The sequence below is a fragment of the Pagrus pagrus genome, assembly GCF_965226575.1.
Source record: "Pagrus pagrus genome assembly, chromosome: 11".
NCBI lineage: Eukaryota > Metazoa > Chordata > Actinopteri > Spariformes > Sparidae > Pagrus > Pagrus pagrus.
The window spans coordinates 11,519,457-11,546,577 of record NC_140195.1 but is presented as its reverse complement, the minus strand read 5'-3'; the positions used below and the strand labels follow the sequence as shown (position 1 = coordinate 11,546,577).

General features: G+C 45.4%; 1 protein-coding gene across 1 annotated transcript in view; it reads right to left on the bottom strand.

The window, feature by feature from the left end:
* Nucleotides 1–896: 896 nt before the first annotated feature.
* LOC311265034 (nuclear receptor coactivator 3-like) overlaps nt 897–27,121 on the bottom strand; it is a 64,304-nt gene continuing 38,079 nt past the window's right edge. Inside the window, exons 3-23 of the mRNA XM_084366317.1 lie at nt 20,710–20,817; nt 19,401–19,561; nt 17,428–17,528; nt 17,155–17,329; nt 15,109–15,291; nt 13,874–13,960; nt 13,036–13,176; nt 11,850–11,997; nt 11,025–11,554; nt 9,817–10,934; nt 9,565–9,697; nt 8,975–9,133; nt 8,605–8,835; nt 8,191–8,296; nt 7,911–8,082; nt 7,267–7,593; nt 6,754–6,852; nt 5,430–5,682; nt 4,901–5,078; nt 4,579–4,783; nt 897–3,579 (exon numbers count right to left, since the gene is read on the bottom strand). Of these exons, the coding sequence (XP_084222443.1) occupies nt 3,568–3,579; nt 4,579–4,783; nt 4,901–5,078; nt 5,430–5,682; nt 6,754–6,852; nt 7,267–7,593; nt 7,911–8,082; nt 8,191–8,296; nt 8,605–8,835; nt 8,975–9,133; nt 9,565–9,697; nt 9,817–10,934; nt 11,025–11,554; nt 11,850–11,997; nt 13,036–13,176; nt 13,874–13,960; nt 15,109–15,291; nt 17,155–17,329; nt 17,428–17,528; nt 19,401–19,561; nt 20,710–20,801 (4,611 nt within the window). The 5' untranslated portion in view covers nt 20,802–20,817 and the 3' untranslated portion in view covers nt 897–3,567. The remainder of the gene's footprint in view (nt 3,580–4,578; nt 4,784–4,900; nt 5,079–5,429; nt 5,683–6,753; nt 6,853–7,266; nt 7,594–7,910; nt 8,083–8,190; nt 8,297–8,604; nt 8,836–8,974; nt 9,134–9,564; nt 9,698–9,816; nt 10,935–11,024; nt 11,555–11,849; nt 11,998–13,035; nt 13,177–13,873; nt 13,961–15,108; nt 15,292–17,154; nt 17,330–17,427; nt 17,529–19,400; nt 19,562–20,709; nt 20,818–27,121) is intronic.

The window sequence follows — 27,121 nt, the reverse complement described above, 5'->3', positions numbered from 1 at the left end:
TTTAACTAAAGATTAACTAAAATTATTTAAAGAATGAGAAGAAAAAACAGTTATGTTTAATGACATCTGTGTATTGTGTTGCAGAGACATCTACTGGAGTTAGCGTGCTAACCAGCTAGCCGCAGCCAGATGTAATACGTCACAAGCTGGTTATAGGTCACTGTAAGTTGTTAAGTTTAAACTCCAACGCTTCCTGTGCGCCCAGTGCAGCTACAGTTAGCGGTTACTTGAGTGATATGCTGCCCCCATCTGTTCTGAGTATGAAGTCTACAGGTGGCCAATTCTTACATATTTCTCCTTAATTCTTTATAACTTAACAACTTATAGTGACCTATAACCAGCGTGTAACGTATAACATCTGCCCATAACACTTACATTACTTATAATCACATTATAATGCTAATAGTAGTGATTATGATGTGTTATTATATTGTACAAGTATGAGAACTTTAATACACTATGATCATTGCAAAAATAGTGACCAGTTATTGATACTTGACCTTATGAGTCATCATTTCGAATTATGACACATAACATAACATAATATATATAATAACTATGTTGAATATGTGTTATAATGCATTATAGACATTAAAATGTTCGACCACTGCAACTGTATGTTTGGTGTCTTGTGAAACCATGAGGTTTGGGCACTTTGTGTGCATCACACTAAAATAAAATAAATAAATCAATCACAGACACACACACCTCCCAGTTTATGCAGACTGGCAGACTTCAGTCCTTGTGGTTGTTTGTTTCTGCAGTAAAACACACTTTCAGTTCTCTCTACAACATGACTGGACACAGTTTGCCTGCTGCTCACTGACAGACCGAGCTGTGGCTGCAGGATTGTCGACTCATGTACAAAATGAATGCCCAAAGAGACAGCAGAGACATTGTAATGTTTAAATATAAATTTGTATTTACATCGATATTAACATCAAGAAACAAGGTAAGAAAAGAAATGCAAGAGTATTTTACATCCTGTAATAATGACGTTATGTTTCCCAGATGCGTTTTCTCTTTTCTTTAGCGCCGACGACGCGCCGAGAGGAGTTTCTTTCCTTTAAAGCAAAAACAGACTTTTTTTTTTTCAACATTTGTAGATTAAACTTTCATATTCTTCATTGAGACTGGGGTTAGAAAAAAAAACACACACAACTCCAAGCTATTATTCTGAGACATAATGACATCAATCATGAAACCTCCTTTCCAGCTTAGAAAATCTCGACATTCTCGTGTGAAATAACCGTTTGCAGCACCACATTTCAACTGGCCATAAGTTCTACAGAAAGGAAGAAACAATCACAAACAAAAAAAGGAGTCAAACCACCTCAGCAGAACCAGACTCATGTCTACTCTATGTCATACGGATGGGGGTATAATATATGCAATTAAACATATTTAGTTCAATGTATATTATAAGTTATGTGCAACAGTAAAAGCACACATGAGTACTTGCACGATCTACGTCAGGAACTGTTTCTACGCACTGCAGAATGACAAACAAAAATCTTTGGATTGAGCGTGTGTTCCAAGGTAGATTTCTTAACAAAAGCTTCACAGGAAATAAAATAAAGGCAAACTTAAATGTAAAAAAAAAAAAAAAGCCCACCTGCCAGAAGATTTGACAGGTAATTAGGGGCTCAAACTGTTTATTGTGTTGCTCCCATGAGGACAAACCGAATGGACTAATGGACAGTTATACGGCGGTTCTGACTTCCTGCACGATTCACAGAAACTCTCAGGAGTGAAATTGAAAAAAGTCACACATGGAAGCATGAGGTTCGCTTCAGAAAATATCAACCCCACATACTCATAAGACATCTGGGCCCCTAGAAGGCTAACACAATCATGTGTCAACTCTTTTTTTTTTTTTTATATTTTGTGTTTTCTTTTATCGTCAACAGAAAAATAATTTATTTAAAAAAAAAAAAAAATTACACACTAGCACCTCTTTAGCTAAGACCAGCACCACACAGGGCTTTCTGAGAGAAAGAAAAGAAAAATCTACACGTACTGCTTAGAAAAAGGAGGCCCTTCCTCTCCAACCGATGGTTAAAGTATTGAAAATAAAAGCTGACCTATGACGGATTAAGAAAATTACACTTTTAAATATCAAGCCTTACAATCTGTGCAAAAACAGTATGTGACCTACAAAAGCATATATATATTTATATATCGTACATTTGAAGCCTATTTACAATTCATATTCACAGACGAAAGGAAAAACAAAGAAAGCTCCAAACAAGACATCAGGTCTAATACTGCAGTGCCGTCGCTTTGAGTAAAACATACTCCAGCTTTGTCCTCAGAGGAAAACCAGGAGGAAGGATTATTGCTCGAAATCTGCACACTGAAATCTTAACATACGCTTAACTTTCTTGCACAGCGTGAGCTCATATAGACATAATCTTATGATTGGCAATCAATTTCATTTCTGCGCTTGTCGTTAACACTGTAAATTGGCACGAGGTAACCAAAATATCTGCAACATTTGGATTTAAAAATTACCTCTGGAATGATAAAATGATCTGAAACGGTATAAATATAAGTGGAGTTCTGATCATTAATAGAAGTCCAAAATGGTTCATTTCTTCTGTTGTAATAAATTGGTTCACTGTAGACAAGAGTGTTGGATAAAATCTGTGCTTACAGCCTTTCTACTGGTTCCCACTTGAGAACAAAGACCACCGAGGTTACCCATTTCCAATCAACAGCCCTCAGTCACTCAAGAGAGGAAAAGGTCGGAGAACACACACACAAAAATAAACAGTAAATGTCTGCTGCTTTTCATTAATTCTTGGGTAAAGGCCTCTATATTGCCACAATCCTTTTTGATGTTGGCCTTTCCTTAAAGTGCAATCAGCCAACGAGTAATTCAGTCGTGCTTCCCGGACGACGAAACAAATGTGCTACTGCTTAATGACATTCATCTGAGTGTCACAATCTGATGGCTCGTCATCGAGAACGGGGGTTTTCTTCAGCGTCGCAGAGATCCTTCAGGAGCAGCAGAGAGGCGAGAGGAGGAGAAAAATCCCAGTTCGGAGTTCAGAAACAAGAGAGGGATCCCACATTTTACATCTGAACACAGCTTCATGGTACATTCGACAAAGGAGGGGATGTCAAGTCAAGTGTCCATCCACCTTCACTGTTTGGTCCAGCGAGCGGTGTGTGTTCACTGAGGCACACACACGGCTCATAAAGAGAGAGAGATATTAAAACTACGAGAGGAATCGCACATCTGTCCGACTGTCTCGGGATTGTAAATGAGTGTAAATGTGTCACAGTGTTTCTGATTCTCATGTGACGGTCTGACTGCTCTCCTCCATGTAGCCAGACTAACATTACTGGCAGCAAGTTCACTCCCCCGTCTGGTGGGAGTGCAGCACTACACACACGCACACACACACACACACACACACACACACACACACACACACACACACACACACACACACACACACACACACACACACTGCTTGATCCTCCACACACTCCAGTGCTGCAGCCGTGTCCTGTCTCTGGATGGAGATCACAGTGAGACAAAAGCTTCTGTCATGACGCTCAGCAGTATTTCTAGATCGAGGGGAAGAAAAGAGGAAACAATTGTCAAGTGCACGATTTACCAAAACTGTCTGTCCTCAGAATAGCTTTATTTAGACAGGATAGATTCACAGTTATAACAATATGGACAGTGTGTTCACTGAAATGGTTACTGGTTGCTGTAATTGTTTCTCTTATCCATAGTGGACACAAACAAATCTCAATTTAAGCCACGCAGAATGAATTCTCAGCCCCTGTCCTGCACAGCTGAAGTTAAAGGGTTGGTTCACATCCGTACTAACGTGTTAATAGTCACACAATAACTAACTGAGCCACTGAGGTGGCAGTAGACCAGCAACTAAGGTTAGCGTTTTTGTCAAAGGAGTCTGGTGGCATTTAAATGAATAATATGAGCAAAATATGTGTGAAAGCACATTCGCAGTACATGTTTATGACTGACTTCCATATGAAGAGGTGGAGGGGATGGTGGTGGGGTTGAGCGACAAGGCTGCCAAGCCAGTGACTGCAGTTGGAAACCCAACCATATCATAAGCATGGCATTGTCACGACATAAAATAGAAAAATTGAATCCAAAAAACATGAAGTTTTAACGTATCCACCGCAGCACACTGCTTAGTCTCTGAGCTTGTACTCTTGTCTGCTTCTCAAAACTGGGGTTGTGCTGACCGCAGTCTATTGTAGGTAATACTCTGACATAATTTCTCAGTTTCTTCTTTTATTCAAATCTCTCCTCAAAACTTACTTTGACAGGAAGATCTGACTTTGGTCTGGCTTCTATACTTTTTGCATTTTACATGGTTTTATTATAGACTGAGTTTTATGGTCTTTTATTTATGGTTATTTTTATCTTCAACTCGATTTCACAAACTTTCATTTCTTTAAGCCTACTATGGACAGGAGAAATGTTGACAGCAAGCTATAACCTTTTCCTGTACGTATGGGCATGTTAGTTTTAAGCTAAACCTGAAAAACTGTGAACCTGTCCTTTAGGTATTCACACACTCCACATACCTGATCAGGTCCCATAGGAATGCGTCCCATCACCATTGGGTTCATACCCATCTGCCCTCCCATCTGACCCATGTGACCTCCTCCTCCACTGGCTGGCATGCCCCCGTTCATCATCATGCCCCCGTACTGGCCTGGATTCCCCTGCTGCCCAAACTGCTGCTGCCCAGGAGGTCCCTGCTGCCCGAACTGCTGCTGAGGGTACGAACTGGTGAAGGAAGGAAGGTTTTAAGTGTTCACATTGAGGAAAACAAGACCTGAAGCCAAAGTTTCTCCTGACAGCACAGTGTTGTGGTGCCTGCTGTAAATGTGTTTGATGCCATACCTGGTGCGTCCCATGCCTCCCTGCGACCAGCCTTTCATTTCCGCGCCCTGGTACATGGGACCGCCCTGTGGGTGCTGTTGCATCATGGGGTTTTGAGGTCCCAGGCGGCCGGGCATCATGGCGTTAGGAGGACTGCCGCCTGACGGGCCGAATGAGGGGTCTCCCTGCTGGCCCATCCCTGAGGAGACCAATCATAAAGCCTCAGCTCACTCCTCTCGTCACAGGAATACCCCGATACCTTCGATACACCGATTCATTTAGGATTTCTTATAGCTTTTCTGTTTTTGTACTTAACTCCGAACTGAGCCGAGACCTCTCTCTCTATTATTATTATTATTATAGTACACATCTTATTTTGTCTAACTAGAGATGTATATGGACTCCCTTTCAACAAATGTTGCTTACTGTTACAGAAATATGCCCAACTTCATTTTTTACATGACAAATACGACACCAGAACACTGCAGTGCACGAACAAACCACCAGGGCGCAGCAGTATTCTGCTGGGCACTGGGCTCAGTAGACCCACCGTAGTTCCCACCGTAGCCAAACTGCTGGGGGCCCGGCTGGCCCATGTTTGGCCCCCCCATGGGGTTGTCCATGCCACCGGGAGCCGTGACGTTTGGAGGAGGACTGAAGCCTCCTGCGGCTGCAGCAGCGGCCGCCGCCGCCTGCTGCTGCTGTTGCTGCTGCATCAGCATCATCATGCGCTGCCTCCTCATCTGCATGGTGACCATCTCTCTGCTGCGCTGAGCCATCATCTGAGCGTTGATGAAACCCGGCTGCACAAAGGAAACAATCAAGTCAGATTTAATACATTTGGAGCTTCAATGAAATATTTGTGTTATAAAATGTTAAAATGTGAGGAACGATCAGGTCTCTGGAGAAAAATCTGTCAAGTTATTTTAAATTTAACTAAACTAAGATGAGGGAAAGTAAAAGTATATTTACACCAAGAGTATTAAAGTATTAAATTAAAGTCAACAGAGGACATGCCAGCCATCAGCATCATCTGAGTCTGGAGATGAAGGTAGACTTCAGGAAGAAGTCACCGTATTCCTTTAAACATACTTTGGGTTGCGGCCATCAGCCCTTTCTCTCATCCTCCAGCTCCTACAGTATCTGCCTCCTGTGTATATACTTTCAATTAAAGGATAAGAAAAATAATAAATAACAGAAAATCCAATAAAGATTTCAATAGAACTATGGCAGCCCTGGAAACCTTCAGATTTCTTGATTTATAATCTCTTGGGACATGAAGGACGACCGCAGAATAGACTCCTAAAAAGGCGCAGCAGGTGATGTACCTGCCACAGGATCTGTGGAGGCGGCTCTGCATGACAATCAGGACGTAAATTGGCTACAGAACAGGACAAGACCAGACTAAAATCGACAATCAGGTCTGCTGAAAGGTTCAGTACCACATTATGAATTCAGCATTTATAAAGTGTTTAGAAGTTGTTACTATTATTAATGTTGTACAAATTCTTTGTAGAACAATTAGAGGAACATTAATACGATCGGCTTTCTGGGAAAATCTCTTTGATTGGTGTTTATCTTTTTTTTTGTGATAATGCTGTTTGATGGTAATCCATTAATAACTTGTTGATTTCAGCATTAAGTCTGCAGTTATCCATGTTAAAAGTTATTAAAGCATGGATTTTGGTGCAGGTTTATCCACTAAAAAGACTTCCTAATGAACTGAAGAGATAAAAAGTATCCTGATGGAGGATAAAACACAACCGGAGAATGTGTGGATGTGTGCACACTTGATTCTGATACCACATTAAGTCTCATTTTACAAAATCCGTATTTCGGTGCTTCATCTGTAAGAGTTGCTGCCTGTTATCTACCTGTCCTCCCATGCTAGGCTGCATGCCGGGCCTCATGCCAGGGTTGCCTCCTGGGTTCTCCATCTTCATGCCCATGCCCTGCCGCGTCTGATTCATGAACTGAGGAAGGAAAAAGAACATTTAACATAAAGATGGAGGAGCAAATGTTACTCTGACCTCTGTGATGGTGTGTTCACAGGTCTTAGTGAAAAATAAATGAGACAGCTACAGATCGTCCAGAAAGTCCTCACTTATACCAAGAAGGTCGAGCACATTACACCTTGAATCAGTGCACTGGCTTCCTGTTTGTCAAAAGATGGATTTTAAATTCTTATTCTTGTCTATAAAGCATTAAATGGTCTCGGGCTTAAATATTTCTGATTTACTTGTATAATATGAAGAGTCCAGACCCCTCAGGTCATCGGGAACTGGTTTACACAGTGTGAATGTGCTACATACTAACATGGTCAGATGGGACACAGGCTGACTGTTTTCATGTAAACTGATGAATCTGTTAACTTCCTGTAGTCATACCTGCTGTCCCTGCAGCCTCTGCTGCAGCTGGAGCCTCATGGGCTTGTTGGCGGTCATCATCCTGGGTCTTATCATGTTGCCACGTGGGTGTCCCATGCCACCCATCCCACCCATACCGGGGAAGCTGCCACCTTGGCCCATCTGAGAGAGCATGGGTCCAAAACCTCCCTGCTGGGCCTGTCCCTGCATGGGGTTTCCTCCATAGCCAGACTGCATAGGCATGGCGGGGGGTCCGGGATATCCCTGTCCATAGAGAGGCTTCTGGTCCAGCACCATGGACGGGTCCTGGCCTGGAAAAGGCTCCATCGGCTGCTCAGATCCCTGGGTCTGAAGAGGACAAAAAGAGAAGTTTTTTAAACTTTTCCTCTGATTGATTCATTTCCAATTGGTTGGTTCTGTAATTGTCTTTTTCTAAGCAGCACAGACAGATCCCTCTGGGCTCATCTATCTCCCTTTGGTAAAAGAACAGTCTGAACACGTTGAATCATGACTGCAATATCTAATGCAAAGATGAACGTACGGCTCACTTATGAGTCATGATATACAGATCGATTAGATCCCCTTTTACTTTACTTCTAAAGGGAGCTAGAAGACCACAGAGGGTGTTGTTAATCCAACGTCTTATAGTTTCTGTGATCACCCACCTGGCTGACCAGGTCTGGGATGCCGAGCGCTCGGTCTATCTCCTCCAGAGCTATGCCGTCCGTGTTATTCAGCAGAGAGTCCAGCTGGTCCAGAAGCGCCCGCTCGTCGCTCTGACCCTCACTGGTGGTGGGAGGCACCAGGAGATCATCTAAGGTGTTGCCAAACTGGCGTCTAAGAGACACGAACACATGAACACCATCACATTTAGAATGAACTGTCTCCTGAGCTCGCTGCAGCTAATCAGGAAATAACACAGACAATAAGGAATAATGCGCTCACCTGCTACCCTCCATGCCCATCATAGAGTCCGGCCAGGAGGGGGACTGGTTGGCCTGGCCCTGCTGGCTGAAGGGGCTCATTCCCATGCCCATGTCAGCAGAGCCTCCTAAACCATGACAAGACAACATGTTAATACACATCACAAGTGTCTGGGCAGTCAAAACCCAAGGTTATACAAGTTGGGTGTAATTGAAACAGACATAAATGATGTATTAGTCGACATATGTTACATATAAAAACTTCAAAACAGGTCATTAGGGAGGATTCACCAAAGAGTAAGCAGTAAGTAGTTCTTGCACAAGGTCTGCTACAACCGTGTCTTCTTTTATAAGCAGACTAAAAACATGTTTTTGCACAAGCTTTAGACTAGGTCTTAAAGGATTTGTTAACAGGAAGCACTTGGCTGAGACGTACCCATTTCCATGAGCTGCTGCTGCAGCATAGACCTGCTGCCTGGTACGCTGTTGGAGCGGCTGACCATCGGTCCAGACATCATGCCCTTACTGCTGTTGTACTCCATGCCTGGGCGCAACATGGAGGGGTGCCCTGCTGAGCCCACTGGGCTGGCACTGGAGCGGGGCATTCCCCAGTCCGCTGACCCCCCCATGGGAGACCTCTGGGGAACCATGCCCCTATTCATTGGTCCTGGTAATACGGAAGCAGCAGACGCGTCAGTAAGTGTTTAAGGTGAGCAGTGTCGACATTTACCATCTTAAATTTGTATCTTTAAAGTCAGGGACCTAAATTCGCTAACGAATAGTGAGAGAACCACATGAACACACACCCATGTTTCCTGGGTAGCCGTCTGGGCTGCCCATCATGTTCTCCTGCTTGATGAGCATGGGGCGTCTACCAGCTCCTCCGGGCCCACCTGGAGGCTTCCCATCAATGGACATGGCCCTCTGGAAGGGCCCCCGAGGCCCCGGACCTATTCCTGGACTCCCTGTACACAAATGGTATAAACACATTAGTCACACACTTCTGTTTTCCTCAATGATACGGAGAATATAGAAAAAAAACAACACCTCAGTACCCTCCGGCATTTTGAAAATACTAATATGTATTCAGAGAGTAAGAATGTATAAAACACTTATTTTCTCATAGTATTTAATACTTCTATGATGTGGAAACACAATTTCAAACAACTTTTACTATAAAGCATTGTTGCATTGTCTGTAACTTAAATGGTGTAATTCCTAAATTTTTTTTTGCAGCTTTAGATGTTAAACTAAACTTAGACAAATAACATACGATGATGCCAAATGTAGTTTACTGGCATTTTACATTGATATCATCACATATAATGTCATATCCCCCGCTCTGCATATAACCGTCACTTCTTATTCTTCTTTTTTTGGTTCTTGAACCACTTACCCTGCAGACTGTCGTCAATGCAACCCTGGGGTTTGTTTCCTGTGTCGTTAGCCCCTCCACCTCCAGCCTGATCTGGGTAAAAGTCGGAGCTTGAACCCCTCAAGTCCCCAAGGATGGACTCTAGGTTGTGCAACTAAACGATAAATATAGGTCAAAAGTTATTACGTAGATGTCAGTGGAGAATCACATTCATCCAGATCACAGGTTATTAGACAAAGACAGATATACGTCTCAACAAAGAGGAAACCTTACGTCATCAGGTGGCTCTGACTTGATCTTGCTCTCCGGGTGTTCTGGTGCAGGGCCGGGTCCAGATCCAGGGCCGCCCCGAGCAGGGCCGCCAGCGGCCCCCGGGGCTCCCTTCCCATCTAGCTCTTCGAGTTTAGGCTTGACGTCTGCCGGCTCTTTGGAATCATCCTTGTTGAGGAGGTAGTGGAGGAGGGCGTGGGTCTTCTCCTTCTTGGGGCTGTGCTGCTCCTGCTTGGGCTCAGTCATCCCAGGCCCCGTCCCGGTCCCTGATCCTCCTGATCCAGCCTCACCACCTTCCTGGCCCCCCAACGACACCTTCCCTGTAGCTTCAGCTGTGATCTTTGCTACTTCATCTGGGGTGTTGCCGTTTTGAAGAAGCTTGTGAAGGATCTTGTGCTTTTCTTGCAGTGAGCCTGTGTAGTGGGCTGACGATAGTGATGTTGACACGCCTCCTGGCCCAGTCGCCTGACCTGTGTTGGCACTGGCTGAAGAAGAGGAGGAGACCCCAGTAGACGAGGGGCTGGTCATGCCTCCAGTGGGGTCCTTGCTGTCTGAGCCTGCAGGAGTGCTGCTGCTGGTTGGAGGTGGTGGTACAGGGGGCCCTGTTGGCCCGCTGCCACCTATTCCCAGCTCCTCAGTTGGGGAAGTCAGCAACTGCAGCAGCTTCTTATGCCCCTTACTGTCTGGTACCCTGCGGGGGGGCTCGGAGCTGGCCACTCCCGCCTCATTGCCTCCCTCTGCGGATTCTTTTGTTGCTGTAGCTGCCTGGCTGTCTGGTCGGTCAACAGAACTCTCAGCCTGAGGATGCTGATGATGGTGGTGATGGTGCATGGGGTGGTGATGGTCGCTGGGCCCAGGCCCTAAACCTCCCACTGGGCTTTTGGAGCCATCTTGGCCTGGTTTGGCCGGCTGATTGGGCTGAGAGGAGGAAGAGGAAGAGTGGACGCTGGGAGAGCTGTCTGGTTTGAGAGCTGGCGTGGGGGACGTTAGGGTTGAGGGGAGGGAGCTCCCGACTCCTTCACTGATCGCTTGTAGGGCGTTGAGGGAGCTGCTGGAGAAGGTGGTGGTGCTCCCGCCACTTCCTCCACCACTGACAATGCCACTCATGGGAGAGTGGATGCCTAGAAAGGAAAACATAACTCAGATTAATCCAGTTAAACAAGAAAGTTTCTTAATAAGTGACGGGTAACTATCAGTGAAGATCAACTTACCTCCAGGTGAGAACTGGTTGTTGCCCATCTTCGGGCTACCTCGGTTCCGGGGCGACATCAAGAGTCCCTGCTGGGGGCCACCCATTCTGGGGCTTCCCGATGGGCTGTTCATGCCGCTCAGCCCAAACCCTCCGCTGCTCTGAAACGGGGGCTGCTGTGGATGCTGCTGCATGCCTTGTCCCGGGTGATTCATGGGACCTATCTGATTCATCTGGTTCATGTGCCCCACCTGATTCATCTGGCCCATCTGATTCATCTGCATCATGCGGTTGCCCATGCCTCCACCTCCACTTCCTCCTCCGCCGCTCCCTCCGTACATAGAGCCGCCTCCCATCGGACCCATGTGACCCATGTGGCCCTGCTCGTTCATCCCAAAGCTCCTGCTCATGCTGCCCATGCCCCCCATCCCCATCCCCCCGCCGGTGTTCATGTTCATCTGGGCATTCGGGTTAGGGCCTCCCATGCCCTGTTGTCTCATAGTGTTGGGCATCATGCCTCCACCTTGACTTGAGCGGTATCCATTTGGTTCTCTGTGTGGAAGGAGACAAGAGCAAGGTTTGAAAAAAATGCAAAAACCTTGAAAGAGCTCTCAGACTGTAGATGCTCAGTATAAATGCAACTAAAATAGCACCTCCTGTGTGGAGTCTTCTCACTGTTCACAGGATGTCAGTGGATAAAAGCTACTTCAGCTGCTACTTCAGCTATTGAATGCCTCGGCTGCCTCGCATAGATATGCTGGAAGTGCTTTTTTTAGTCAATACAGTAAATGACACATTCTTTGCTGTGTTTGAATGGAGCATTACGTGTGCATTCTCAGTTTCTGACCTCTGTAATAGGTGAGTGGAGATGAAGCCTTGCGGCTCGTTGCTCATGGGGTGTCGGTAGAGTTTGCTCTTGGTCTGCGCCGTGACTGGAGTGCCGTCGGACAGGGAGAAGCGGTACAAGGGTGTCTCAGCGTGACCCTGCAGAAAGGCTGCGCAGACAGATTAAATGACAAATTAACACCCTGAAACACTTATCTGATAACAGAGGTCATCAATCACTGTCTTTATGTGAAACCAGCTCTGTGATTACACCGAGGATCAATGTTGTTACGCTCCAGACATTTGTATTCATGAGCTCAATATTGATACACTAATGCATGAGGTGTGGATGTGTGTATTTCATCAGTAGGTCTAATTAAGATTCTACTGAATGGAGGTCTGGCCAAGACGAGCAGCAACAACACTTTAAAAACAATTTTGACCAAAAATGAAAATTCAGTCATTACTTACTAAGGGTGTCACGACAATGACAGTTATCAGGGTATAAAAGTCACAGTCCAGAATAGCATACTCGTCAGTACTGAGAAATCTTTTTTTTTAAATCAAAAGTCAAATCGAATTCAGAGAATCTTGACACCACTACTACCTTACTGACCCCAAAGTCGGCTGAAATTTCATAGTCCACAAAACATTTCTGAATTCTCCTAAACTGTAGTTGATTGGGACTGCAAGTCTCCAGAAGGCCAAAGATCCCAATTTGATTTGAAAAGACATTATTTACACCCTTGACGTGTGGTCGAGCTCGTGCAGACGGGGCGCTCACACTTTTAGCTCAGTCTCTACAGCGAAGATTCTGGCTCTAAAAGGTGTAAATAAAGTCTTTCCAAATCAATTTGGGGCTTCTGGAGACTTGCATTATGTCGGTCGAGGTGTATCGAACTTTCAGATGTGTTTTTTTAAGTTTTAAAACAAGTCCCCATCTACTTCAATTGTTTCACTGTATGGCTGTGAAGCTCTAGAAATGTTTTGTGGACTACGAAACTTCACCCGAATTTCCACCAGCATGCAGTTGAGTAGATAATGACTGAATTTAAGTGAACTTATCCTTTAACAGCTATGAATATAACCTTGTAAGAGACTAGATTGAATACACAACTGATTAAACAGCACTAAACAAGACAAATTCACACATTTTAAAATACTTCAGCAGTCTATTCCAGGTGTGCGTGTGTTCATGTGTGACCCACCCTCATGGTAGTGGCGTTTGTGCGACCACGGCTGCCCATCACTGTGCTGAAGGAACATCTGAATGCAACGCCTCAACAAATCCTCCCAGCCGGGACGCATCGACGCTCGCAGAGAGTTCTGGTCGATCTGGATCAGTTTACCTGCCGGGGAGGACGGAAAGGGGGACGGGTGGAGGGAAGGAAACAAGAAGAAGACGCAAGAGGGATCAGTCAAGCCTGTTCATGGATAAAGACTTGAATTATGGTCTGTTGGAGCTTTTGGGTTTGTATTTAAGGGACAAACAGTTCTGTGCTTGCCATGATTTCATTGAAATTTTAAGTTTTAAAAGAAACTTACTGGTCTATATCTTTGATTTCATGGTATATTGTTCAATTAATCATAAATAAGGTCAGGAAATCTTAATTTAATGGGAAAACAAGGCACATACGGTCCTCTTTTACCAAAACAAGTTGTTTCAAGTAACAGCATAATCATGCCCCATCAGTATCAAGTCATTTTCCACTTAAATAAGTGATTTTTATCTTGTTCCTTGGCCGTAATTCCTTCAGTGTGCTAAAATTAAGGATGAAAAAACTTTGAATGAGGAATTATATGCTGAAATTCAGTGTAATTTGCTTGTTACGGTGCTGTAGCAAGTCTGATCTTAAGTAATTTGATTTAAAAATAAACTCTTCCACTTATTTCTAAACCTTGGAGCACAGAGCCTACTTACTTCAGGATTTCTTGTCAAGTGAAATGATAGACAGATAATTCCACTAGTATTAAGTCATTTGCTCCTCAGAGTTTATTTCTTGTATTTTTAGCTTTTCCTTTTCTGCAGGATATGCAGCTCCTCACCTGAGAGCTCGTGCCTTGTGTTGAAACTCTCCGTTCTTTCCATGGCTGTCACCCGACGGGCCACACAGATCATACATGACTGAAGGTCTGCAGGTGAAAGGAGAAGACTGTCAGTAACGTTTCGATTGGTTTTAATGTCAGTGACTGAAAAATGCTTCTCTACCCCTCCGTTCAGGATTGCACTTTTGAACTCACGATTTTCAAGACACAATCGTCAAGTATGTGTGCAATATTCACACATTTTGCAGCATATTCATTCTTTTTGCAGCCTCTTCTCGTATTTCTGTCAGTGTGCAGGCATATTTTTCTGCTATTAAACCAGTTTTACACAGATTTTATGTCACAGGAGGGAACATGATGTACATCTGAGATGCACAAAAAACAGTGAAAAGTAAAAATGGGGAGAACATTCACCTGAGCTTCTAATTATGTGTCAAACAAAGTGAGGCACAAATGAGAAATTGTGAAACTGCAAAGTGGTTGCTTTAAACTCAGATTTTAAAACAGAGTTTTCTATTTTAGATCAGATTTTGTAACTTTCTTTCAAAGATCCCCTCCAGACCATCTGACACAGCTTGTCCATAAAAAGGTCAACGATCTCATTAAAACATTAGGTTTTAAACTCAGATTTAAAGGGTAACTCCACCAATTTTGCACCTTAAGGTCTGTTTACTGGTCTTGTGGAGTACTAATGCATATGTGAAAAAAAAGTAGTATAAAGCCTTCTGTGGCTCCAGAGGAAGCTGCATGCAATCTGATACATTGCCTCCAGTGATGTCACTCAGTGGCTAAGTTGCATTGTGGGTTATGGGTAATTTATTCCACACATTATTCTTCTTTTTCAAAACCTGGTGCCTACAGTACCCACAATGCAGCTCTGCCACTGAGTGACATCAGTGGAGGCAATTTATCAGATTACATGCAGCTTCCTCTAGAGCCACAAAAGGCTTTATACTACTCTTTTCACACACGCAGTAGTACTCCCCAAGCCCTGTAAACACACTTTAATGTGTTACCCTTTAAGTTGAGCACAGAGTCCCTTAACCAGCCCTCCAATGTCAAACTCTGCACACACATCATTCTCAAACATCAAAGTGAAAGAACAATAAGCAAAACATGTTCTTGGGTGGAGGGGGACTTTAAAAGTTTGCCAGTACACACAGATGAATGTTATTTCTAAACATCCCAAAATAGCGACCCTTATCATGACCTAAAATGAGAGTTAGCCAGCGCACCTTCCCCCTCCTCGATCATGGCCTTGGGCTGTGTGAGAGCAAAACACTGCATGGTCTCGTAGCGTGGCCCTCCTGGCCCCTCCTCCATGGGGCCGTGGGCGTGGCCGAACTTGACCAGCATCCGGCAAGTGAACGTGTGACTCTTCTGTCGGGCTGCCTCGCTTCCCCACGACACTCCATTTACTAAAAGCAAAACACACAAGCAAAAATACATTTACACCCTGGAGTAAAAGGGAATGAGCATGAAGCCCCAGGGACTGAAACCCAAACACAGCTATGAATGGATTTCCTGTTATCAAATATCACAACAGCTCACACCCTTTTCCTACTGCGGTTCCACACACACAAACAAAACAAACAAACCACACTGCAACATGTATTTTCTCTCTTAAATTGAGAAGCAGAAGCCTCTCCTGCTGTTCGGATCCCTGGCTAAATGGACCATGGGATTAATGTAGCCAAGGTGTCGATTTCCAATATCTCTCCCTCTCAGTCTGCTCCGCAGCGGGCAGAGGCCAGGGACACTCAGCCATCTATCCTCATTTAGGCCCTGACTCCTCATCACAGTACACACACACACTCATTTAGACGGGGGTCACCTTCACATGGGAGAGGGAGGTAGAGAGAGATGGGGGAGGCAAACTTCAGAGAGACATCCGACTGTCCTCCAAGGTCTGTCTGAAGCCTTATCAGGGCCTTGAGTTTGCTGGAGGTTTTTTGTCTGGCAGGTGAAGGGAGGGTATAGGAGAGGACCCAGGAGAGCGAGACATGTCGGAAGGGGGGAGTCGGATGGTAGTGGTGGGGAAGGAAGGGTGATTTAACAAGGCCTCGCGTTTCTTTCCTCGATAGAGAAAACACAGCGCAGTCACCGGGGCCGGCGTCTCCCCTCAGACACAATTAGCCAACATCGAGGCGAGACGGAGGAGTCGAAAAACACACAGAGCTCACTTCATGTTTTCTGCATCAGGTCTGTTTTTGTTCATGCATGTGGGCCTTGGGTGCTCGCGAGCTCGTGTGTGTGTATTTAACTGTAGCTGGCATGGTCAGCGGTCATCCCGCAGGAATGTGCAGCGAGAGCGCATTTCATTCATGGGTCCGAAAGATAATGGAGGGGGCCGGGCGGCAGAGTGAGACACAATGAGGGGCGGGAGAGCAGCGAGGAAGCCGGTTGAGACACAGACAACCACAATATTCATCTTAGTAGGCAGCCATATTAAGTTTGAATGAGGCTGAGGAGGAGTGAGTCGAGAGAGGCACGAGGGACGCTCGGAAGAAAAGTGGATTAAGATGACTTTTAAAAGATAAAAAGAGTGAATGAATAAAGGAGCGTGCCGGGAGGAAGGCGAGGAATAAGTGAGAGAACACGTCGGTGACATGTCGGAGCCGTCGCTGCTTAGGAACGTTACTGTGGAGTTAATCGAGTAGCAGGTTCAGTCGAGCACACATATCCATAATTAATCAGCTTTATAAATAGTGCGCTCTGTGCACACACACATGGGGTGGCTTACACACACACACACACACAAGCAGCACCTTCTACAGAAATGCAATCAAATTACTGACACATATGCATGTAAATATATACAATAAGACATCACGTGCACATGCGTGGAGAAGTGTGGAGGTGCATTATTCAGCAGTAAGTAGTTTCCAGATGGCTGCCATGGGATCTGAATAGAGCTCAGGCCTGTTTTACACTGTCTGGACCACTGAGTGTGACTGACAGCTGCGCTACGCTCTGCCTGCTTAGCACCGAGTGGGTGGGTGCTCCTGTGCACATGTGTTTTGTCAGGTGTGTGTGTATGTGTGTGTGTGTCTTTCTGGAAAGCTCTCATGCACATGAACAGTCTTCCCAGGAGCTCCTCATTATAAAGGAAGAGTTGAGAACGGAAGAGCGTGAATAAATAACTGAGGAGTCTGCGTTGTTGTAACCTCTCAGAGTTTGTTTTGTACCTCGGCCCTGTGGAAGATGTCAAGCAGGGTTTGCTCCTGAGCTCCCCTGTGAGTGTGTTTATGTGTGTAAGTGTGTGTGTGTGTGTTCCTCACTGTTGGTCTTGGGCAGGTTCTTGTGGAACTCCTCCTTGTCGTCCTCATGGAGAATATTGTACACGCTGGTATTTATGAGCTCCTCCTGTTTGTACTGCAGGTACTGCGTCACGTTGTCTGACACAAACACGATGCTGCCCTCCCGGTTGACCACAAACAGGAAGCCGTCCAGAGCCTGGGAGCACAGCGACAGTAAGTCACCAGGCGACCAGCCTGTCAATCAAACCTTGTATAAATATTGTGCGATCAGCCGGGGTCGAGCGCTGGACTCACCTGCAGCAGGAGCGGCCCCAGGTGGTCCTTGTCGATGACCCCCTGACCTGTCGAGGACACGTCTGACTTCTGGACGTCGTCGTCGTTGGATGAAGCTTTTCCTGCAGGAGAGGAAAGAGAGGAATTACAAAAAAAACAACCACAAGTCGCAATTTCAAGCCCAGCTGCCTACAAAGAAGCAAAAAAACAAAAAAGAAAGAGCAAAGGAGAAACACAAGGTGAGAGCAACGATACCTGAAATTGGAGGAAACAGCAAGTCAGTCACTACTCTAGCTGCACCAGCAGGGGGCAGCGTTTCTCAATCTTCATTTTTTTTTTTTTTCTTTTCTTTTTTTGGGATTTAAAACTACAGGTGAGGAGGGAGACGGACGGAGGCAGGTTTCTCTGAGGAGCCCGTCAGGAGGAGTAGAGGGCTGGGTGCATGTGGAGCAGGTAGCAGCCGTCCTCATGCTTTATATTCAGTGTCAGACTCTGAGGGACTGTCTGGTAGGCTGGGGCTGAGAGAGAGAGAGCGCAGGAGAGAGCGCGGGAGAGAGCTAGAGAGGCTCTGGAAGCTGTAATGGTGCAGGGGCAGGAGCTGAGGCACCTGAATTAATGGAGGGGCTGAGTCTGAGAGAGAGAGGGAATGAAAGACAGACAAATAAAGAGAGAGAGACAGGAAGGACCGGAGATGTGGACGGAGACGATGCTGACGGAGAGCTGCTGGCGTTTGGGTTGTTGTATTAATGCAGGGTTTGGTCTGAGAAAGAGGCGGGGGCTGCTCGGCTACAGGAATCATTCTATCTGATTAGCTCCCAAGGGGCACAGATACCCACACAAAGAAAAAAAAAAAAAAAAAAAAAAGCCATTGCTGCCTTCAGCCAGGCACTGTGAAGTTAGGTAGAGAAGAGGAAGAGAAAGGAGTGTGCACGAAACAGAAAGAGAGAGGCTGCACTCCATCAGTTCACTCAATATCTTAAGATGCTGGGAGCAAACCTAAAGATGCTGCAACTCATTGTGCTGCAATACAGATGAGAAGGGGGAAGAAGCAGAGCAGGAGAGGAGGAAGACGCGAGAGCAGAGCACGTTAAATACAAGTGAGATGACTGATGGAGAAAAGAGCAAGAATGAAGACTGGCAGAAAGAGCAACTGAAAGTGAGAAGAGAAGAGGAACAGGTAGAAGGCGAGATACGAGTCTAAACGCCTGTGTCATTTCTGTCTTCACTTCCTGTAACTATGGCAACCTGTCAGCAGCCAGTCAGGGCCAGCTGTAGCCTCTTCCCCTTCCTGTCGAGGTGGCAGACGCTGACTGAGCCGAGCAGAGACACAAGAATAAAATTCAACAGCGGCTCTCCCCCTGATCTCCACAAATTCACCTTGAGTGGAAGAATATCCATACTGACACAGTCCTGAATGTAAGAGCTCAAATATATCCAATCTGCACTGATGATGACTCCCAGCCTGCAGCTTTTTAAATTGTGCGCTGGAGAAATGACCGCTGCATAATGGAAACAGAAGTATGACAACAGCAGCTGTAACAGAACTAATAATTTGGCAGTTCAGCAGAATGGATGGGCATGTGATTACCTGCAAACGTCCAATTAAACAGCCCCTGGCGAGGCCAGCGCACAGCTGTGCGTGCCCGTAACACACACACACACAAACACGCACACACACACACATGAATGACAGGTTCACAAAGCATTGCCAATGTTTCCTCCCAAACATAAACAGTTGAGGCTGTGAAATTTGTGGGAGATGAATGACTGATTCGCCCTTGCACCTGGGCTCTGAGGAGGCACGTGCATGCGTGTGTGTGTGTGTGTGTGTGTGTGTGTGTGTGTGCGCTCGATAACCCCAAGCTGTCTCTTCCCCCTCTATCCCTCTCCTCAACATCTTTTCCCAGCATTTCCTCCACACTTTTCTCAACAGTCCATCTGACTTTGGTGCCCCTGCCCGGCTGCAGACCTCAGCAGCAGCAGCGTCCACTCACCCTGCTCTTTGATCTGGCGGATCTGGCGCACCGTCTCTTTGAGGATGGCGCACTTGTCTGGTTTGACGTTGAAGCTGTCGATGTCGCTGAGGTTGGCGGAGATCAGCTCCGCTAGCTCCTCGATGTACTTGCTCTCCTGCTCCCGTCGCTTCCTCTCACACCTGCAGAGGGCGATGTGCAAAGGTTAAAGCTAAGCTACGTCGCGAAATCTACTTCTCTCAGAGTGTCAGTGCAGTTCGTAGATTCGAAAATAATGCAAAGTGGCTGCAAGGTACGTGGAAAGTAGATCGCTTGGGCGCGATGCCTTTTAAGAGTTTGTTCGGCAACTGAAGAAAAAAAAAGAGGTAGGACATTACTGAAACTTGACGTCTTGATGAGAATCAGATGAGAAGATGGATAACACTCTTTAAGGTTGTAACTTTAAATATCAAGCTACAGCCGAGGACGTTATATTAAGTCAGCTTTAGCCAGCAGCAAGTTAGCTTAGCTTAGCATTAAGGTGGGAGGCAGGGGGATTGAGCTTGCCTTTGCAGGGGCTACATCAAGCACCCAGGAACAGCGCTGGTTTTGAAGCCAATTTGACAGAGTGGCCTAACTGTGTAATAACCGCGTCACATGATGCACACTGGCCTCTGAAATAAGTTTTTTCCACCATAAGCTTACATTGCGGAAAAAGCAGCTATAAAATGACTTCTTTCACTATCAGTATTTGAGCCATTCGGTCGGATAACATTAAAAAAGTCTGGAAGAGCTGCACCTGTTTTATCCCCACTCAAGTTAGCGGAGGGCTAAACTGGACGTTATTATTATTATTTTTCAAGTCTGTAGTTTTACTTGTACTTAAGTATGCATTCCTATATCCTTTATGAAAAAATGCTGCACTTCTATATAACAATCTATAAAAGTCTCGTCTCTCTGAGCCATATTTTTAACCGAAATTAACTGGAAGTCTATTACTTCCCCATCCTTTAGTAATGAAAAATATGATGTGATGATAATTGTCTAATTAATTAAAATGGTCGTTTGGAGTTAGTGTGTGGTTTATTAACCATCCTGAGAGACAGAAGGATTTTAACTCAATTACACTCTTACAAAGTTAAATAAAATCAAAAAGAGACAAAAGCAAATTTCAAAATGATCAAATTCTGCCTAAAAAGCGCTTTTTCTACCAAAGCTTAGTACAAAATCTTCTGATGTTTTTTGCACACATGTTGGCTCTCACTCGTAGCAGCACACAAAGGAGCCACACGGCTGGTGCAACCACTGACCCAGTAGCCCACTTTCTCTCGTGCTGATCAGCCACACTCACCCCAGACCAGGCGTGTCGCAAGTGGAGAGCTTGCGTTTCCGGTTTTCTGAGCTCAGAGGCTCCATGGAGTTCTCCCCCAATCCGCTCATCATGTACACATATCAGCACCTGAGGGGAAGGAGCACACACACACAGGTGTAAATAAGGCTTTAATAGAGACAGAGAAGGGATTATATAGTCCCTATTAGCCCTCTAGCTCTTATTATAAAGGTAATTGTGACGGAAGCAATACAAGGGAATCGTCCTTTTGAACTCAGCGAAAAATAAGCAATGCAGAGGCAGGTTGTAAAGTGGATACAGTGCAAAACAGTACACAGCAGGGTAAAATATGCTTATATCATGCAAATTGTATTCTCCTGGCAGATACTGACGAATATAAACATGTCTCGTCTCGTCTGCCTCCTCCTCCTCCTCCTCAGAAAAAGAGAGTAAGCATGTGAGGTTGTGTTTGTTTGTTTGTTTGTGTGTGTGGGCCTGTGCATGTACGAGTTCATCAGCTCATATGGCACACACAACCACACACACACGCGCACACACACACACAGGATTAGCAGTGTCTCTGATGATAAGCCACGCTGCACAACTAACCCCGTTAGACAGCCGTCTGTCTCCCATAATGCATCATATTTCGTCTCCAGGAAGTGAGCTGATAAAGGTTGTGCGGGGAAGAGAGGCAGATGGGACGAGAGGAGGCGAGGAGAAGGAGGAGGAGGAGGAGGAGGAGGAAGAGAGGGGAATAGAGGGAAGGAAAGGAAGACATAAGAGAGGGAGGGAGAAGCCGGCGCTGTGAAGTGGGCTCCGATTGGCCACTTTCTTTGCCACAGTGACAGCAGCTGACACTGGGGAAAGGTAGGAGGGAGGGAGGAAAGAGAGCACAGCGGAGGGGAGGGAAGAGAGGAAATGAGGGGGAGAGAGAGAGAGAGCGAGAGAGCACAAATATAGTGGGAGAGAACAGAGAAAATGCAGAGGCAGAAAAAATACTGAGGAAGGGGGAAATCAGAGCGAAAAGAGGCAGCGGCAGTAGGAGGGAGCGAGCTGAGAGGGAGTGAGAGAGAGAGACAGGCATGTCCGAGAGAGACAAGAGGAAGAGGAGGGGAACAGGTGAGAGAGGAAGAGGAGGAGGAGATGTAACATTCAGACGGTCTGGTGTGTGTTTTGAATGCATGTGTGGCGCGCAGAGTGGGCTGAAAGCCTCCAGTACCCCTCTTAACCTTCACAGCCAGAGCAGCTTTTTCATTCCATTGATTACATGGTTATCCTCTGACCAGAGCACTGCCTCTCCTGCATAGCAAATCAAGCCAACGGCAGGGGAGAGATGCCGGCCTGTTATTTAATCACCATGCACCATCATCATCCCAGCCTCCTTCTTTAGGGGATCAGGGCAGGCGGCGAAAAAAACGCCTCATTGCATTCGGTTTTCTAATCTTCTGTTGCGTGCTCCTGGCTCGCTACAAGATCATAACCAGCTGAAACAAGCAGTGAACACACCTCGCCAATGACACAGAATCAATATGAAGGCTGCTTTCATGCACGTCTTCAAGACCAGGTGAAACACAAGTGAATTCCCTTGCAAGACAACAACAGGGAATACTCATAAATCTTCTTCTCAAAGCAAGAGGCGCTCTGAAGATGCGCCGATCCTCTTGCTCAATCCCTCCCGCTTTGAGTTTCTTTCAAATTTCTCTTTTAATCTCTCCCTTGAGTACCTCACACCTGACTGTCTGTCTGACTGTCTCGTTGCCTTTGTCTGCTCGCCTACCTGTGTGTCTTCTTGCCTATCCTCCTGTCTGCCTCCCTGCGTGCCTGTCTACCTGCCTCCCCCGTCTTCGGCTCATCGTTAGACAAACCCCCCGCTTGCTGTTGTCTGATGAAACCTACCACGAGGGAGACGAGGAGCACAGGAGGATAGGCAGAGAGGCGGAGGCACAAAGTCGGAGGGTTCAGAACTGGAGGAGCCAAAGCAAAGTGTTTGAGTGAAAATCCGCCTTTGCCTCTCCGCCGATCGAGCCCGCCCGCCTGCCTGCCAGCCTATTGATGGAGTTCTCAAAGCGGGAGTTGCTCTAATTGCGGAGTGAATGAGGCGGCCCCAGAGAATGGTTGATTAGGAGGCTGCTGAATGCCCCAGGGAAATGGGTCACCTCCAGCCTGGCGCGGGCCGCCCGCTTTTCCAGTGCAGGGAGAAAGTCAATTACACGCCACAGGCAGTGGGGCCTGGTGGCAGAGAGGCAGCGGGCTGCGGTGGGTACAATACAGCAGCAGGGGGCAGTGGGAATGAGACACGTAAAGAGGGAAATGGGAGAAGGTGATGGCAGTATGGAGGGCAGCAGGAGGAGGAGAGATGGGCACGAAGATGGCAATTTAAGGGACAAAGAGTGAGATGCAGTAAATGGAGCAAAAAGTAGGTAATAAGGTAGTTTCTTTGCACCTGGGTTAATAAATGCTTCGAATTAGAGCATTAAGAAGACTTTAAAAGAAATACTAGAAATTGAAAAAAGCCTCAGCTGAATTAAAGCTGCTATTTTGGTTTTCAAAATAATAGTTTAGAAAGGTATTTTTGAGGGTCACAAGTGTGAAAGAGTTTTTTATATATATCATCTCGAGGATTGCTTTAATTTGTTTTTTTATTTTTCCAATACTGGACGTTAGGTTGAGTATGAATCATCATCCTTTACAAAGATTTACATTACTTGACATTGATCATTTTAACCTACAAGCACAGTACTCAGTACCCTCCAATCTTTGGACTTCCCCCTCCTTCCTTCCCCCAGCCTTAGTGACAAATAGGTAAAACAACCCCCTAAAACTTAGTGTTTTATATATAATATGTACATAGCTTAAACTGATAAGGAAAAAAAAAAGATTTTCATGTCTCGCTCTTTAATGTGACGACTGGGTTTTCGCCCCCTATTTGAGTTGGAACAGCCAATACACTTTTGCCCCCTGATATGATCGGATGAAAAGAGCCTTTTCTAGCCCCACCCCACCCGTACAGATGCTCATCTCATAGTTGATCTCCCTCTTCAGAACAGTACAGTGCATAATGGAAACACACTTTGATAATGCACCTTGAAAATGTACATATAATTTACACTTGAGTTGGAAAAATGAGAGTGGAAATTAACTTGAAAAGGAAGGCATCATTGGTGACACACCAGCGAAAAGTGAGACATAAAACCAACATATTCTCCAGGCCACAGATTTGCTTTTGATCAGCTCTATGTTCATTGAAGTCTATAAACTAAATCATGTAGTTGAGGTTGAGTCAAGACATTAATCGGGGTCAGAGGTAAAAGTGGGAAGCTGTTAATCAGAGCGGTACTTAATCAGCAGCTGCTGTTGGCTCGGACAAACAGGAAGAGGACAAAGAGTTTAGCTCCCAGCTGACTGAAGCATCATCATCTTCTGTTCCTCTGCTGACATGTACAGCACAGGTGGGAGCACACGTGCAGGTAAGCAGCTCTGAACTTTCACAACAAGTTTGAACTGCTTCTCAACCCTGATCTTGACCTGAGTGATTTCAGGGGGTCACCGCCTTCACGCTGACAGTTGACCCACATATTTTCTGGGTCATTAGACGGGTGTGAAACGAGGATCACTCAGGTCAACAGTGCCGTGGCATCACTGGGGTGAAGCTCAGCGTTTTGGGTCTGCTACAGGACAGCAGCCTGCCAGTGACCCAGGAGCCTGAATCCCAGTGGGAGCACTGCTCAACAGGAACCACAAGACTTTATGACTTTATGGCAAAACCAGAGGAAATGGTTCACCTCGTGAACTGGAGAGCATGCAATCCAATCCCAGTTAAGCTCACATGTTACAGGACAGACTGACAGACATGAGATCTTATTCTGATTAGCTGTCCAAACATCATCATCTTTATTCAACAGCTTGTTGCAAGGTACCTCAAACACTAAAGTAATAAATTATAGATACTCAAGGCTCCCAGAGGATGAATCCGGATGTTTCTTGTTGACCCTCTGACCTTCCTACTGGCCTCACTATCAGGCCAAGGTTTCCTCTTGCATACATGGAATATCATATCTACTTCCTCTACATTCATTCAGGAGTGGCAAACCCCCACAGCACAGCTCGATAAAATGGGAAATTGGTCATTATTATCCAGATAACAAAACAAAACAAAAAAAACACCAACAAGCTCAAGGCCTAGTGCACAGAAGTAGCTCTTCAATTATCCAAAATGAACAAATTCAGTGCTGCAAACCTCTGACAGCACTAGATACAAAACTAAAACAAACAGAGATACACCTGGAACAAATACCAAGAATTAACCGCTGCCACCACCGCGACAAAACAATTACAGGGAAATTCTAGAGTCATCTTGCCCGAGTACTACGACATTAACACACCTGATGTTGTTTGTTGCGCTGCAGAGCCTGAGTCGGCACCAGATGTTTAGATGCGCTATGCTGTTCTGCTGTCTGACTTCCTGTCTCCTGATGTGCTCTGTGCAGACTGACGCGGCTGCGGTCAGCTTCTGTCAAAACCAGACTTAGGTATTTTCTGCAGAGCAGAGCGGAGGGATGCTCCTGAAATGCGCCGTGGCGGAGCCGGTGGAAACACAAGCGGAGTCTAGAACAGCCGCGATCAGATCAGCCATGACGGACCCGATGGAAACTGGGGGTAAGATTTGATTAAGAGTAAGGAGGGTTGATGACAAGATGATGCCAGATGCTGGATTTGTTGTCAAAGCGAAAAAGCAAAAGCGCCCATTTGGCAATAATTTGGATTTAGACCCAAGGGAAATTTTCGTCACTGCAGTAACCCTAATGTAATGACTCTGTGAATATTTACCTTTGGATACATTTTTATTTTATACGGCGTTTGTGTTGTGAAACATGCTGTAACAACTTTATAGTTTCCATTCAGCTGATTTATGCTTGATAGAAGTCTGTATGAGCAGACTCCTCCATCTCATCATCACTTAAAGCATGCTAATACTAGATCTGAATAATACTGACCCTGAACTTCTGTCTTTTAATGGACTGCAGCAAAAACCCTGTTCAGACACCGAATATGTAACATTTCTGGATTCGTGTAAGTTTTTGATTGATATTCGTTGTCTGCATGTAGAACATTTAACTGGATATTATTCATTTCCTCAATGCAGTCGGGACGGATGATAATTGAAAATAGAGAAAGAGTTGCTCCAGTTATTATTGTGACTGTATAAGCAGCACAATTGTCATTGTGTTGTTTGTTTTGTGTATAATGGGACGTGCTGCATGTGTTTCAGCCTCTCTGATTTTTTTTTTTGTTTCAGTTACTTTTGGGAAATTTCATGAAATGGTTTATCACGGCAAAAGAAAATCAAGTTTGCAGAGAGATTTCATTGTTTCCAACAATAACCTTTAGAAAGTTTGTAGAGTCTGGGGATTTAACTTTCAATATTAACTATTCATTTCATGGATATTAATCAGGTTGTTTTCTGTCCAAATTTGAACATTGAATTTATTCTGTTTTGAGTTTTCGCGAGGAGGGAGAACGTGTCTGCAGACAGCTGTGAGTTATCTGACTTGACTTCACATAAAAGTCTCACAATTCCCAATTCTAGACATCTTTTAGATGCAAGACTTTGAACTGAATGGTATTTTTTCTTGTAGAAATGTGTTTGTTTTCTGTGTGCACAATACAAATGTTTTCAATAAGAGGAGCAGCGCTTAAACGCCACTGGTGAGTTAAACTCGTGGACTCAAGGGGAGCGGATTTTAAATGGATGAACGGCAGCAACTGAAAGCAAAAAAACAAAAAAAAAAGGTTTCGGCAGACAGAAAACAAAGTGGAGCGACGACAGCCTTCCCACGACAGAGTGAGTCACACCAGGGGAAAAAAACAATGCAACAAACAAGAACATGTCGGAAAGAGTTACTGGGGCCAGACGACGAGTGTACGGGAAAATTAGCAAAAACAAATATTAAGCACACCTCTCTTTCATCTGCACACAGGCAGGTTTATTCCTGTCTCAGCATCGTCCCCAGATAGATCCAGCTAATGTTTCAGCGTCATTTAGCGTCAAATTGAAACTCTTATGTGTTGTTGTGTGCAAGAGAGCTTGAAGGTTAGCACGGAAAGTTTGTAAAAAAAGTTGGTTCTCTATGTAAAACGATGATTAGCCGAGTGTGGTCATTCACCACCTCTCAAACGCAGAGACGGAAGAAGTGGCTGCCGCCCAACTTCCGGTGTATTTGTTTGACAGGCGTCTATTTCCAGAAGAAGCCAGGACTGTGTGGGCGGGGTTCTGCTTGTCTGGTGACAAAAGCGAGGAGCAGATAGGAGGGGAGACAGGGGGGAGGGAAGGTGACAGAGTCGGCCTGGTTGGCGACTCCCCTGCCGCCTACCTGCCAGCGAGCCGCTCTCTCATAATCTCTGTTGACAAAACAGAGGCACGAGGCCCTGA